This window comes from Epinephelus moara, chromosome 14 (assembly GCF_006386435.1).
Source record: "Epinephelus moara isolate mb chromosome 14, YSFRI_EMoa_1.0, whole genome shotgun sequence".
NCBI classification, from domain to species: Eukaryota; Metazoa; Chordata; class Actinopteri; order Perciformes; family Serranidae; genus Epinephelus; species Epinephelus moara.
The window spans coordinates 38,868,228-38,882,481 of record NC_065519.1 but is presented as its reverse complement, the minus strand read 5'-3'; the positions used below and the strand labels follow the sequence as shown (position 1 = coordinate 38,882,481).

Here is a 14,254-nt window from a genome sequence, read left to right as displayed (position 1 = left end):
AGCGGTGTCAGGGGAACATGACAAGGACAAAACAAAAGTTAAGGCGCCGAAAGTCCGAGTGAGTCAGCTGGGAGGGGTGGTGGATGGGTCCAACAAAATTTCACCTGAGAGAGTGGTGTTCGCGTCCCATACGATTCAAAAGCCAAACCTCGTACTTTTTCCCAACCAGATGCTTTTGGTGCCTAAACCTAACCATGTGCTTTTGATGCCTAATCCTAACCACATGTTTTTGTTGCCTAAACCCAGCAATGTATGTTTGTTGTTGAAGGAAAAAAATGTCAATTTGCGGTGTTGTACTGATGTAGTGAGTTTATTTTGAAAGAGACAGTAGGTAAACATTGCATTTCCTGTGAAAATGGAAGTGTATCTTGAAAGAAGACAATGCATGTAGCAGGTAGAGGTTGAAACGGTGTCCCAGAATGTCAACAACCAACGCACCCAGGGTACCTTGCACGTCGCATGTGGATGTGGAAAGTCCATGACCAAATGTCAATATGTGATGAGGTTGGAGTGAGAGTGTGTTGCTTGGTCAGTGACTTCTGGCATCAGACACTGATGAAAAAGCCATCTTTTCACATCGGTATGATGCATCACCATTATTATATGACAGTGCCCGGTGGCATCAGCTCAGTGGGACAACAACTAAAGTTAAGGCGGTGGAAGACCAAGCAGGGCGGTTGGGAGAGGTGGTGGGTGGGTCCAACAACCACTGACTTTCACCCAGGAGGCCAGTGTTCACTTTCCATGAGATTGTAAAGCCAAACCCTGTTCTCTTTTCCTAAACCCAACCATGTGCGTGTGTTGGCTAAATGTAACCACATGCATTTGTTGTTGAAGGAAAAACAACAACATAATTCCGTGTTGCTATACTGACGTAGTGAGTTTATTTTGAAAGAGACTGTATGCAAACGGTACATTTCCTGTTAAAAAGGAAGTGTATTTTAAAAACAGACAATGCATGTAACAGGCTGAAGTTGACACGGCGTCCCAGAACATCAACAACCAACACACCCAGGGTACCTTGCACGTCATATCTCAATGTGGAAAGTCCATGACCAAACATCGATCTGTGATGAGGACGTAGTGAGAATGTGTTGTAGAGAGACAAGGCTCAAGAGAGGAAGGGCAGGGGGGGGCACAGAGTCTGACTATGCATAGGGCACAGCCCTGGTAGTTGCACATATGAGATATTGAGCTTTGAAGTTTTGCATTCCAAATAGCATAAATGATATGACCCTTTTTGTTTTCCAAATCTTAAGTCCCAAAATGCATATAACTAAAAAATAAAACAAAACACCTCACACTATGTTAATGGGTTTTCACAGATTAAGAACATATGAATAACAAAAATGTCAGCTAGAACCTTATAATTCTAAGGTGACGATATGTAGACATGTATGTCTGCAGGGCACACTGAGGTCAACACTTCTGTACTTTTTGGGGGAATTCTGATGCTTTAGCAATATTGGGGGGGGGGGTTACATTGTGAAATACTGTATACATTCTTTCTCTATTTGTGCTAAACATAGGCTCCTACAATTCAAGGTCTTCCACCACCTCCGTCTACCCAAAGAAAAGTTAGCCAAGATTAACCCAGGGACAGATCCCTCATGCAAATGATGCAGGACGGAGACAGGATCCCTCATTGACTTTTTGGACTTGTCCAAATCTTTATAATTATTGGACTTTCATATTTGATATATTTTCAGTGTTTTTTGGAGTCAAATTGACACCTTCCCCACTAATTCGATTTTTGGAGTGGTACCAGAGGATACACTTCCTCCCAGACATTATTTTGAATGTTATTGTTTTTGCTTCCTTAACATGCAAGCTTTTGTATTTTGGTATTCCACACTGAATGCCTTAACAGTTGTTATGTTGCTGAAAATGGGCAGGGAGGAATGCACCCAGTCTCTGTGCTCCTATATCTTCACATTACATCCTTCATTTACACACTGCCATATCCCTCTCTGCCTCATCAAGTCTGTTTTTCCATGATGGACAGATGCATGAAATATTCAATATTTTGATCCTCACATACTGCTCATTTGGTAAGATACCTTTTAATAAGCATTCTCCTAGACATTCAGTGCGTTTAAGTTCCTCCTGCATTTAAAGGACTCATCTGAAGATACTTTACAGTTTTCTTATTGCTAACCCTCGAAAGACTAAAGATGTCATCATGTGACCAGGGTCACTTAAGCCCCTTTCCCACTGTACAAAAAACCCAGCTAACACCCGCTAACATCTGGCTTTTTAATGTAATGGGAAAGGTTATGATTGGCATTCACACCCGGGTCAAATGACTATGAATGATATTTATCGGCTCTGTCTCCGATCTGCATTGATGGAAACACAACACCTAGATGATCATGGTAATTTTAGCCCCTTTACAGGTGAGATGCAATGGTATTAAAATAAATAAGTTGGAATATCCTAAATAAAATATTTTAACCACTAAATATCAACACGACATAAATATAAATATAAATATTAAGTTAGTTAAACTTAATTAAGTTTTTAAGGTAAAAGCAAAGCATTGTACTAAACTAATTGGGTTTGTCAGATTAAGACTCATAGGACTGGCTCAATAATGCCAAAGTTGGAAATACTTAATAAGATCCATGACAATTGTTACCTTCATTTTTTTCAAGTTGAACCAATGGATTCTTTTTTAGAGTTCACCCTGAAAAATGATTCATGGGTTAAGAGGATGATGCCTCAAACAAGATGTTTTTCAGTATAAAAAAATGATGTCTGTTACATTAACGCATTTTAGTCAGCTGATAACTAATTTTAAGAATTTGATCAAAATCAAAACTGTTTTTTGACACTTTTGAGTAGGAATTAAAATAAGTTGAAATATCTCAAATAAAATATTTTGATTACTAAACATCACCACACCAGTTGGATAAAAATTAAGTTGGTTCAACTTAATTAGGTTTTCTAAGGTCAAAGCAAATCATCTTGGTAGTACTAAACTAATTGAATATGTCAGATAAAATAAGATTTATAGGACTGGCTCAAAATGCCAGAGTTGGAACTATGTCTACAGCAATACAACTACTGAACATGTGAGCAAAGATCAGATGATAAACATATTGTTTACATATACATGAGCTTGTAAAGATTCTGTATGCATTAACTTGAGTGATGAGGGATTTCTGTAAACATTTGGTCATTTAGATGACAGCGCGTCTCCCCTGTGTGAACCCTCAGTGAGTACAGGCCTGTAATATTATCCTACTAACAAAGGCACTCATATTACTTGTGCAACCACCCGACCATGCAAATTCAATTCAGCCTAATAGTGCACCACCAATAGTGCATCACACATGCCATTCAGTTTAACTGCAACCGCTCCGAATTCAATTAGAGGCAGAGCATGTAAAATAGACTCTTTTACACATAGACGAGGTTTTATCCTTTTTCAGTTATGCATGCTGTTTCCCAAATGTCATTAAAGCAAAACTGTGTAAAACTACAATGGAAAGGCTGTGGAGTCAGTGTGTTTTAAATAAAGCATGGTGTGGCTGACATTGTGTGTGTGAGTTTGTGGAGGCCGTCTGAATGACAGACTGGAGTGTGTTAGCAGCGGGTCCCGTGGTGATCCTCATCCCGACCCATACTCCCCGCCTCTCTTTTTTCCGTGTGATCGCCACGGCTGCTGCTGTATGCCATTTCAAATGCGCCACTAACCGCCCCGTTATCGCTGTCTCGGCCTGTAATGAGAGGAGCGACATATGTCCGGTCCCCCTGCTGTTCCCTGATAAGCGCTCGCATTCGGATGCATGCAGGAACACTCCCTCCACCTCCTCCTTCTCCTCGCTCTGCTTTTATTTTACATGCAAAACCTGCTAACAACCACAGAGGAAAAAGTGTGGCACTTATTTAGTGACATTTACCTCGCTGCCGACTATTCCACACGGGGAGGGGGGCGCAATAACAATCAGCATGCATTTAATTTAAAAGAAAAAAATGTTCCCTTCAGAATTACGCAGCCAGGGAGAGATATAGCTTTCTGTACTGGTGTGTGTGTGTGTGTGTGTGTGGAAGGAGCTATAACAGTTGTGCCAGCAGACTTCCGCAGTGCAACATTAATGCTAATCAAAAGAGCTGAGAAAGCAGCGGTGGTCTGTAAAAACAGATTTTCTCTTGTCTTTTCATTTCTGGAGGGACCCCCCCCCCCCCCCACCTTCCGAGGGATTTATCCCAGGAAAATAACATTTCTGGGAATTGAATCTGACCCTATGAATTTAATAGAGGCACGTTGTCATGTAAGGCTGATTTTTTCCTTAGCTGTGGGATAAATAATGAAAGTTAAGTTGTGGTAATTGATTTCTCTTCAGTCCACTCAACTGAATAATCTGCAAGGGAAACACCACTAAGCTATTCATTAGAAGATTTGCCAACATGCAACTAATTCTGAGCTTATTCTCCAAACATCATGGAAAGAATACAAACTCATAGTCGGAGCTTGTTTGATTTACAATCCTTTTGTGTTTGGAATGCTGGAAAACACTTCACTTAAAACCTAAAAACGACAGTTTTTTCTCTTCTGCAAGCTAAAATGAATCCATTAGTAAGGGACTGCTCTTTATTTATCAGAAGAGGGGGGTTGCTGGGTTTGACTTTGTGTGGTTTTTGTTTTGTTTTTTTTGGTTTGTTTGTTTGTTTTTTGTTATTGTTCCTCCCTGAAGCTACAAATATTTTTCCTTAACCCCCCCTGAGTGACTGGGGGAAAATGCATGACCTTCCCAAATTAGTTATTAGATTTTTAAATCTTACCCTTTGATGTTTGAAAGTTAAAAGTTGAAGATGAAATCCTGTAGCTGAAAAGACCTTGCTTTTTCAACCTTGTTGGTTAGTTTGTGCAAATAGTTTAGAACCAAGTTTAGATTTGGTTATATATTTTTTCTGACTTAAGCGTTTGTCGCACATGATGTGACCTAGGACCTAGAATTTGAAGATCCATTGATAATTTCTGTTTTCACAGTTTCCGGTTATGATAAATGATGATATGGTGTAATTTTTTTTTTTTTAAAGAAAACATGCATGTTGTTTTAAAAAATATTTGGCATGCCTCTCCCTTTTTTGCATTTGCATTTGTGAAAGTGGAGGGTACACTCTGATATGACAGGTAACATGTCTGGGTAACAAAAAAAATATCATAAAAAGATTTTTGTCATGATATAATAAAAGGATTTATCTGCAAATAGATTTCTCTTTAAAAAAGACTGTTATGGTCATATCACACCAATAATATTTTGGATGGACATCTCTGGATTAGTGAGGTGAAATATTTATTCTGTATCAATGAGAATTACTCCTTAAAGATGGTATACAAACCTAGATTACAAAACCATTGCCTCATAAAAAATAAGATTGTAAGATAGTGCAGAATCAGAATTTAACCAAAAGTCAAAGATCTCTGTGTCCCCATCCCCCTCCCCGCCTTTTTTCGATATATTGGGGGTGACGTTTTTAGCATGAAGGTCGGGGGATGGGTCCCCCCAATATATATCATAAATATGACTTTGACAGCCACTGTGTCAATTTGCATTTGTGTCAATGTGTCTGTACATATGTATGTTAGCATACAAACACAATATATGCTTGTATGTATGTGTGGATCTGCATAAGTGTATGTATGTATTTATGAATATATTATGTATATATGTGGTTATGTATGTATTGTGTCTATGTTTGTGTATATGCATAACAAAAACTTTTATGTATTGAATCTGTACAGAATGTTGTGCATTTTGGATAGTAGGAAGGGTAGTCATTGCAGTAATATCTAGTTTCACATTGATTCATCTGTATAAGCACTTTGGTACATTTTTGTTTTCAGTATTTATTTTTTTTAACTTAAGCACCAAAATACTGAACGGTCAATTGAATAACTCCTCTCACCCTGGGGAAACTTGGACCTAGAGACCAACCACCTGTATTTGCTCCTAATGCATTTCAGTTATTTCTTAATTTGAATTTAACTAACAGCAGTTAAGCGCTTCCCTCGTGCCAAAACAGTCATGTAGAGACAGAGCGTGATCATCTCAATTACCTTCCTAATCGCAGAGTGAACTGAACAGCAACATAGAGCGGAGAGACACAGACTTCACAGTTTGCACAGTGAAATCAGGGAGTTTAAGCATGGTGGCCTAAGACCCTGCTGGCTCCAACCTATTATGTTTACCACTCCTATGAAGATGTCACCAACAGCAATACTGTTTTATCCACTTACAACATTTCAAAGGAGTGCAAAGGGGCCCAAGGGTGCAATAAAAACAGCTTTAAATAGTCTTCAACGCTGGTCCTCGGGGGAATTGCCCCTCGCCTGAAAAGACCTCATTTAATAAATTTGCTCTTCAGGCGTTCGTCTTTTCATTTTGCGTCGTCTTATTATGGATTCATTTGCATGCAGCCCTTTTGGTCTAAATATTGCCCCTCTTAGCTAATGCTTAACCATACATATTTTACTCTTTCAGGAGGACCACCTACATTCGTTTCCAATTCATCTGGGTTCATTAGCACCTCCAAGATAATACGCTGGCTGTATGCTTAATGTAAGCACTGCTAAGTCTCTAATTTTCCACAAATAATTCCCCTTGATCTCAAGTAACATTTATGCAAAAGGATGTAGAGAGCAGCATGCTTTAACATGACTGGTCCAAATAAAGTAAGTATGTACATAAAATGAATTATAAATGGCAGCCTGTGTTTCAAGTTTGGCTAAGAGAGAATAAGTGACTTTATTTTATTGGAGAGGGAGAGGATGTGTGTGAGTCAAAGATATTGTTTTTATGCTTGCACTAGAGAGCGTATGCAAGTGTGATTGTGATGTAGGTGTGCAAATTTATAGACCTCTGTGGGGTTTCTCACATCAATACCAATTAAAAAATTCTGAAAAACAATGCATCTCCAATTATAGATATATTTTCTTTTAATTCCAGTTCAGTCATTATATTTCGAGAGAGAATGGGTCGAAGAGATCAGATGGCTTTTGACTCTAAAGGTACGAACAGACAACACATTGTAGCCACAGACTGTATGAAATAATTTACATTGTCACTCTGACTTCTCCCACTGGTTTGTGGACTCATGTTTTGAAGCCATGAGTTTGCCATTTTGGCCATCACCATGTTGGTTTTCGGAGCTAAAAGTGACCATATTTGGACAAAAGGGTATAGTTAACCCTGAAGGCCCCAACACACAAAGCCGATGTTTGGCCTATGGTCAGTGTTGGATTTTAGTGAGCGTCTGTTGTACTAGTGAGTGTGGTGTTTCCCATACTGTTGCCCCTCTGTCCCTGCTTTTTTTTTTGCCAATTCAGCATGTTGAACTGGCGATGGCAGAGCCCACTGGTGAATGAAATCACACTGATTGGCAGTTCAGCTCAGCACACGGGGAGAGAAACCGAAGTAAGGAAAATAAACAAAGAGCTGAAGTCAAGAGGGATATTGAGATATTGAGAGAGACTGAAACAAACTTGTTACATAAGGTTATAGATTATTTGTCTTTATTTTTAGCAGAAACGTTTCTGCTGGTTTGTGTTATTGTACACTGGTGCACAGTTAATATGCTCTGTTCTTTCAACATTGGATTGTGTTGTTGATGTGCTAACTGGCATCAAGATGGTCTTCCAGTTGCCCTTTTTAAATGACGATTACGGACTACTGCTGGCTGCTTGTGAGAAGACTTATTACCTCTAATGCGGGCAAGGAACATATGTACTGGTTGGCCATGGATGTGGTTTTTGAGGTGTATTCATGTGCAACCTTTTGACTGAGACACAGGCGACATGAGATAATACAGCAGGAGGCCTTCGTTGCCACTAGTTCTCTGAAGTCAGTTTGGTGTATCTGGGCCTTAACGCTAGCTGTTAGTTTGATTAGGATGGTGCATTCACAGCTAAGGCTAACTGTGATGATAGTAAAGCTAATGCTAATTTTCAGTAGTAAAAAACAGGCTTTAAACCATTAAATCAAAATGTACTTAGATGAATAATGGAATATCTTTCAGTACAACCAAGAACAAGAACATTTTTCCAAAACATTCCAATTAACTTGAACTGAACTGAAAACACACTGAAATATGTATAATCTGGGGTTAAACCATGGTTATGTTGCCTAACCAATGCTGTTTGTAGTGACTTGTGAATGGACTGCACTCACCTGTCACTCAAAGTGACCACTGCCATAATTATGCATAAATTTAAGCCTTAATAAAATGTAAACAGATGAGTTATATAAAAAACTGTTGTCGTGAATGCTGGAATTACCTATAGAGACCAAAACGTTTTTTTTGTTTTTGTGGCCATTCAAGGAACTGCAGTTTGTGGCACCTCTGCACTGGCTTTATTATTGGCCCTGAACGTTGCCACTTGGTCGTAGAACGACGTTTCACATGTGCTACTGGTGCATCTCAACCTCATTTCCTGTCTTTCTACTGGCACTAATCCCCCATCCCATATAGAATATACTATGAAATAATAATTGGAGTTTATTGAACTAATTCAACAGTATTTACTGTTGATGCCCGATAATATCGGCATGTCATCAGAATCGGCCAACGTGCTTTTTCTTATTTTGCACAATGAATGAATATTACATACACTGCAAAGCATTCTATTTCATGTCTCCATCTGCTGGTGGGCCATCACGATAAGCTTATGCATGCATAATATGATGCTAATTCCTCTACAGAAGAGACTTGATGATCACTAAAATTAGGTGGGGAAAAAAAGTGGATATATCGATATTGGTATGGGTTTTCGGCTCAGTAAGTTGTTACATATTGGCATTTCGGATATCAGCAAAAGTTCCAATATTGTGCCTTCCTAGTATTTACTGTGTTAACGGGGTGAAATACACATACTGTTTTTCTATACTCTATACTACAGGCAGGGAAGAAGAAGACTACAAAAAAAAACAAAAAAAAGTTTGTTGGAGCTCAAGGATGAACAGGGACTTTGCTCATTTATGAGAAAACTCCACAGGGCATCTTTAATCTTCGAAATAATGATGCTATGTGTTGCCCTGGCTTAGAAGAAGGTCAAAGCAAGCAATCTGATGATACACATCATGAATACACACCTTAAATGAGTTATTTTAAAATGAATAACGAACCAACTGCAAAAAGAAAAACGTACAAATCAGTGATAAAAATTAAACTACATAATCATCAGGTAAATCACTGATACAATAAATATTTGTAAATCAAAAACTGCCTCTCCCTCAATATTACTCACATAAAGTGTCGTGCACCATTCTGCATGTGTTGTTTACAGCTGTGAATTATTTGCATTCACACTAACTTGAGCCCTAAAGTTAACCTGCTCTTAGCCTCTTGTTTGGAGTGGAGATTGTATTAGCACTCTGCAGCAGTACGCCTGATTGAGGCTGATGGAACCAAATGATTCAAATTATCCTAGGGATTTTAGGATGTGTGTGTGTGTGTGTGTGTGTGTGTGTGTGTGTGTGTGTGTCACAGTGTGCATTTGGACAGTATGTGTTCAGTATCAGTATTTATGTGTGTCTGAAAGCTTGTGCAGTTACATGAGGGTGCCTATGTTTTAATAAAAGCTTGATTTTGCACTGGGATAAGCTCTGACAGCATATGAAGCTTGAGTTGCACCAGGTTATAGTGTTATTATTGATCCTTTCTGGAATGCTGCTCTATCACTGCATGGTACAGTTCTTTTATGAGCAGAGTTGCTGATGTTGCATAGAAGAACAGGATTACACACACTTCTTTTAAGGCAATATTTCACTTTTTAAGTTTCATCTCTGCTGGAGTGTAGACCTCTGATCTGTTTTTATTGATTACAACTTTTTTTCAAAGTGGTATTGGTTTGGGTTCATGGCAAAAATCATGTTCAATAGACTTGGACTGGTGGAAACTAAATGAGAATAGGGCTTACCATGGTGTATTACTACTATGGTTGTCTTTTTGCAGATCCAGCCAGTGATTCTAGTGGTTATGATTAGGGATGTGCTGATTTATCGGCTGAACAGAGATATTCTCCCTGTTAACTGACATCGGCCTGTTGGCAAATAAGATGACATTCACTGATGGCAGGGGCTGATGTTTTTCTGTTGTGTCACATCGATTTTGTACAGGCTAAAAAGCGGGGCTCAAGACTAATGGCCAAAACTTAAAATCATGAGCGGGTACAAGAAGAATATAATGACTGTTTGGCAATGGGATCTGTGATATCACTGTTGTGTGACAAGATGGCTAGTAGCAGCCGGCGTCACGTCCTCCGGGGGATAATAAAAAAGCAATTTGGGTTGAACAGAGATCTTCCTCGGGACGGCCTCAAGAAAGGATGCAGTAAAATCCCTATCATTGTGTCAGAGGATGCACCCTGTTATTTTCCCTACAATGCTACATTATAGTAGCATTGTTTACGTATCGTAAACTTTTTTATACGTTCTGTTCAGCAAGATAATTTTCATGCATAAACACCACTGTTATAATTTTTGAAGCCTACATGCAAACGGCAGAAGTAAAAGGTCAACATTGGGCTATTAACAAACCACACCATGGTTGCGTGATTTAAGGTCACCAACAACAAAAGGCTGTCAAGCCATGTTTGGCATGATGACTTTCTGTGGTCACATTTAGCCACTTGTTAGCAATGACCTTTTTTAAGCAACATAAGAGCTTCAAAATTCGTATGTGGTATAACAAAACTTGAAAGTCTCTTCAGCTTGTGTTAACCACAGACGTTATTTCAGGCATCTAACCAAAAAAACCCCATTGACTTTAAGACGAGGGAACCGGGAGTGCTAAAATGCTAACATATTTCTAGTTTTAGGGACTTAGTCTATTGAGTTACATTATGATATGTTCAAGCCTATTTAGTAAACATGGGTATGAGGCAAAGGTAAACTTAAACTTCTTATCATTATCATAATGTGTTCAATGTAATCTTGTAAAATGTAGTTTTTGGCAAGTACTTGAATGAACGTATATAATAAAAAGGCCAAATTTTTTTAAAAATACATTTTTCATGTAAAAGGTTACATTAAAGGTTGTTTCATACATTTCTATGGTTGAATTTGTGCTCATTCAAAGGTAGTGTAATGAAGGGCTTTATTACTTTAAAACAGTTCAGTTATTTTTTTTTGTAGTGTACATTTCTTTGTTTCCCTGGCACAAAAGGGGGAGTAAATAACAACAAAAACAAATAAACGAAAACATAAGAACATCAAGATTGGCCAAATTATTTTAAACATTGGTATTGGTATCAGCCCATAATTTCCAAAACCAGTTCATACGTAGTTATGATGACATTTTACTCACAAATTTAATAGCCGAGGTTTTGAAAGGCAGAAACATGAATGTAAGTGGGTCTAACAAAGCAGGAAACACAAGTTGGTCAGACAATCAGACAGGTTTTAAACAGTTCCTGAGGTTAGAGAAATGTATTAGGATGAGAAAACAAAGGCTTACGGGGAAATGCAGGGCTGGTTATACCTATTTAACAGTGGGGGCACCATATTTAAATGGCACCTTCAGAGACCCAACTGTCCAGAAATTGGGGAGAAATTTTTAGAACCTTAACAGCTAAATTGACCATGTTAGAGCATTTTGAGAACAAATATCTTAGATCAGGGGTTCTTAAGTATCGGCTATCGACAGTTGGTTTTTGACCTTGTCTGTGGTTTAATTGTATCTCATCAAATCTTTCAAACTACTTTGTATCAACACTTAACTAGTCTTAAGTACAGTGTTGTACTCAGTGCTCCTGTTCAACCAATACATTCTGTCCTTGTCACCTATCGACATTTAGTCATGAACTTTCCACTTCTATGTATGACTTACCCTGAGTGCTTTGTATGTTGACATTGTGGGACACCACAAACACCGTGTTTTTTCAGTCATATAGGAAGCAACCACATGCCTCCCAGGTGAAAGTCAATGACTGTAGCTAGCGGACTGTGAGGAGATGTTTGCTGTATGTGACAACTTTTCAAGCTTAGGAAGACTTATTTTTTTTCAGATAAAAATGTACATCTACAGCTCCATGATAACTGTGCAACTCCATCTGCTGAGGAAGATCATACGACATTATCAAAGGCTTTAGGCTAGCTACTGAGCTGACCTTGTTGCGAGATGTTAATGTCATCTGCAGTTTTCAAGGCTACAATGAACTTTCATGTTTAGTTCAAGTCATGCTTCAAAGACATGTGGCATTGGTGGGAGCTGGACAAGAAAACATGTTTTTTTTGTAGCCAGAAACAAGAAGACCTTAAGTCTGAAGACCTTAACATGAGTCTGAAACCAGAGATAAACCAGAGTTAGATAAACAAGAAACTGGGGTGGGATGGATGGAAGCACTGGATGGACACGCAAACACACGCACACACATGCATGCACATGGTGACTTCACTTATATACTCACTGACTATCAAAATTAGTTGCATCAATAGCAGACCTAAATTTCTAGGCCTACACCTTCAGATGATCAGAGATCAGTTGTGTAAGTTGCAACATCATGATAACACTCATAAAGTCTCATGGTATGGTACAGCAGTAATGGCTCAGTGTTGGGACATACATAGTGCACTGCAGAATGAGCAGTGATAGCCACTGAAAACAGCATCACCCACAGAAACTCAACCTTCAACAGTAAATCCAACCAAGAGACCTGCCTCGTGCTGTTTGATTGACAGATACAAAGACTGGCAGTGATATGTGAAGCTGTGTACCTGGAGCTGTTGCAGGATGTGCGCTCTGGGTTGAACCTGGTGTCTGCTGCAGCTCTGCTGGTATGCCACCATTACCTCTGTCAAGGTGAGGCAGCTGTCAACTAAAATAGAAGAATACACTCATTCACTGCTTTAATGTCTCTGCATCCCAGTGAGCCACCAGCAACCATTCTAAAGTGCTTAAGGGGCTAGGAAATGCCATACGGTAAACTGTGCTGTGCTCCCAGTGTGTGCGTGTGTGTGTGCGTGCGTGTGTGTGTGTGTGTGTGTGTGTGTGTGTACTACGAAGCAGTCAGTGAGAAGTAAGAAGGACATGAATGTCTGTCTGAGCAATAAATCAACCAATCAGGCATCTTGAGTTATCTACCACAGCCTTACGGGATAGGAAATTCCAGATGTGAGGGACTACAGAGGATTTTGTGATGGAAACACTTAAACATTTTGATCCCTGTGTATCCTTCAAAAACTGGATTCCGTTTCAAACATTTTTAGTTTATTACGTTTTAGGGATGATAAAACACAGATAAATAAAGACCTGTAGCTGTGGGTCAGGTGAGCTTATTATTAAAATTATACCTATGGGGATATAAAGAACAGTACATCACCGTACTTTGCTTTTGTATTTAGGCCTGTATTTAGGATTTAAAAAAATTAAAAATCTGTCTAATTGTCTTCACTTGAGCTGGAACCATGTAGGAGTTGGTTACAGGTATCTTAGCTTAGCATAAAAACTAGAAGTAGGGGGGAAACAGCCTGCCTGTTAAAAAATGAATATAACACCCCTAAAGATCGATAATTAACACAGTGAGGTGTAAAAATGACTGGCTTTTGTCATGCTTTCGGAAAAGTGCTATCGAGGGTGATTCATTATGGATATTTTTTCATTCCTCTTGGCATTTAATTTTATTGCTGTTATGTCTCTGAACAGGTATTACTGAGGAGGCTCCCTCATGAGTATTTTAACAACCTGTGTCACTCCGAAATCGTGACGTCTGGCGTCAAACACTGATGAAAAAAGTTGTCCTTTCACATAGGCATGATACATGGCCAGTTGATATTACTGTGTAACAGTGCCTGGCGGTGTCAGGGGGAAACATTCACACACACACACACACACACACACACACACACACACACACACAGAATTCACAGGGATTGGTTGAATTTGCATTAATTGTTGGAATTGTTTGTTGACTGTATGCAATATTTTTGAATCTTGCTAACATAGCATTAGCTTTGTGGGTGGGGACAGCGAGGCACAACCTAACACATTTTAGTTTGGGCTTAATGTTATTAAAACTGCTTACCTTTTGTTCTACAATTAAACTGAGAAGTGGTGGAAGTGAAATGTTACAACGTACCCCATGGGCAGTGTTGGGTAAGGGTTACTTTAAAAGTAATCAAAGTACGTTTCTGCGTTACTTTTTAAAAAGTAACCAGTTACTTTACTGCGTTACTCCCTGAGTAAAGTAACTCAATTACTTTAAAAGTACTTCCAACGTTACTCCCTGAGAAAAGTAACTCAAGCACTT

At 38.9% G+C, this 14,254-nt stretch overlaps 1 protein-coding gene across 4 annotated transcripts in view; it reads right to left on the bottom strand.

The window, feature by feature from the left end:
• The window catches only part of si:dkey-288a3.2 (protein phosphatase 1 regulatory subunit 37), a 119,060-nt gene that overhangs the window by 95,077 nt on the left and 9,729 nt on the right, over positions 1-14,254 (bottom strand). For all 4 annotated transcript variants that reach the window (XM_050061977.1, XM_050061976.1, XM_050061978.1 and 1 more), the window contains exon 4: positions 12,723-12,823. In XM_050061977.1, the coding sequence (XP_049917934.1) occupies positions 12,723-12,823 (101 nt within the window). The remainder of the gene's footprint in view (positions 1-12,722; positions 12,824-14,254) is intronic.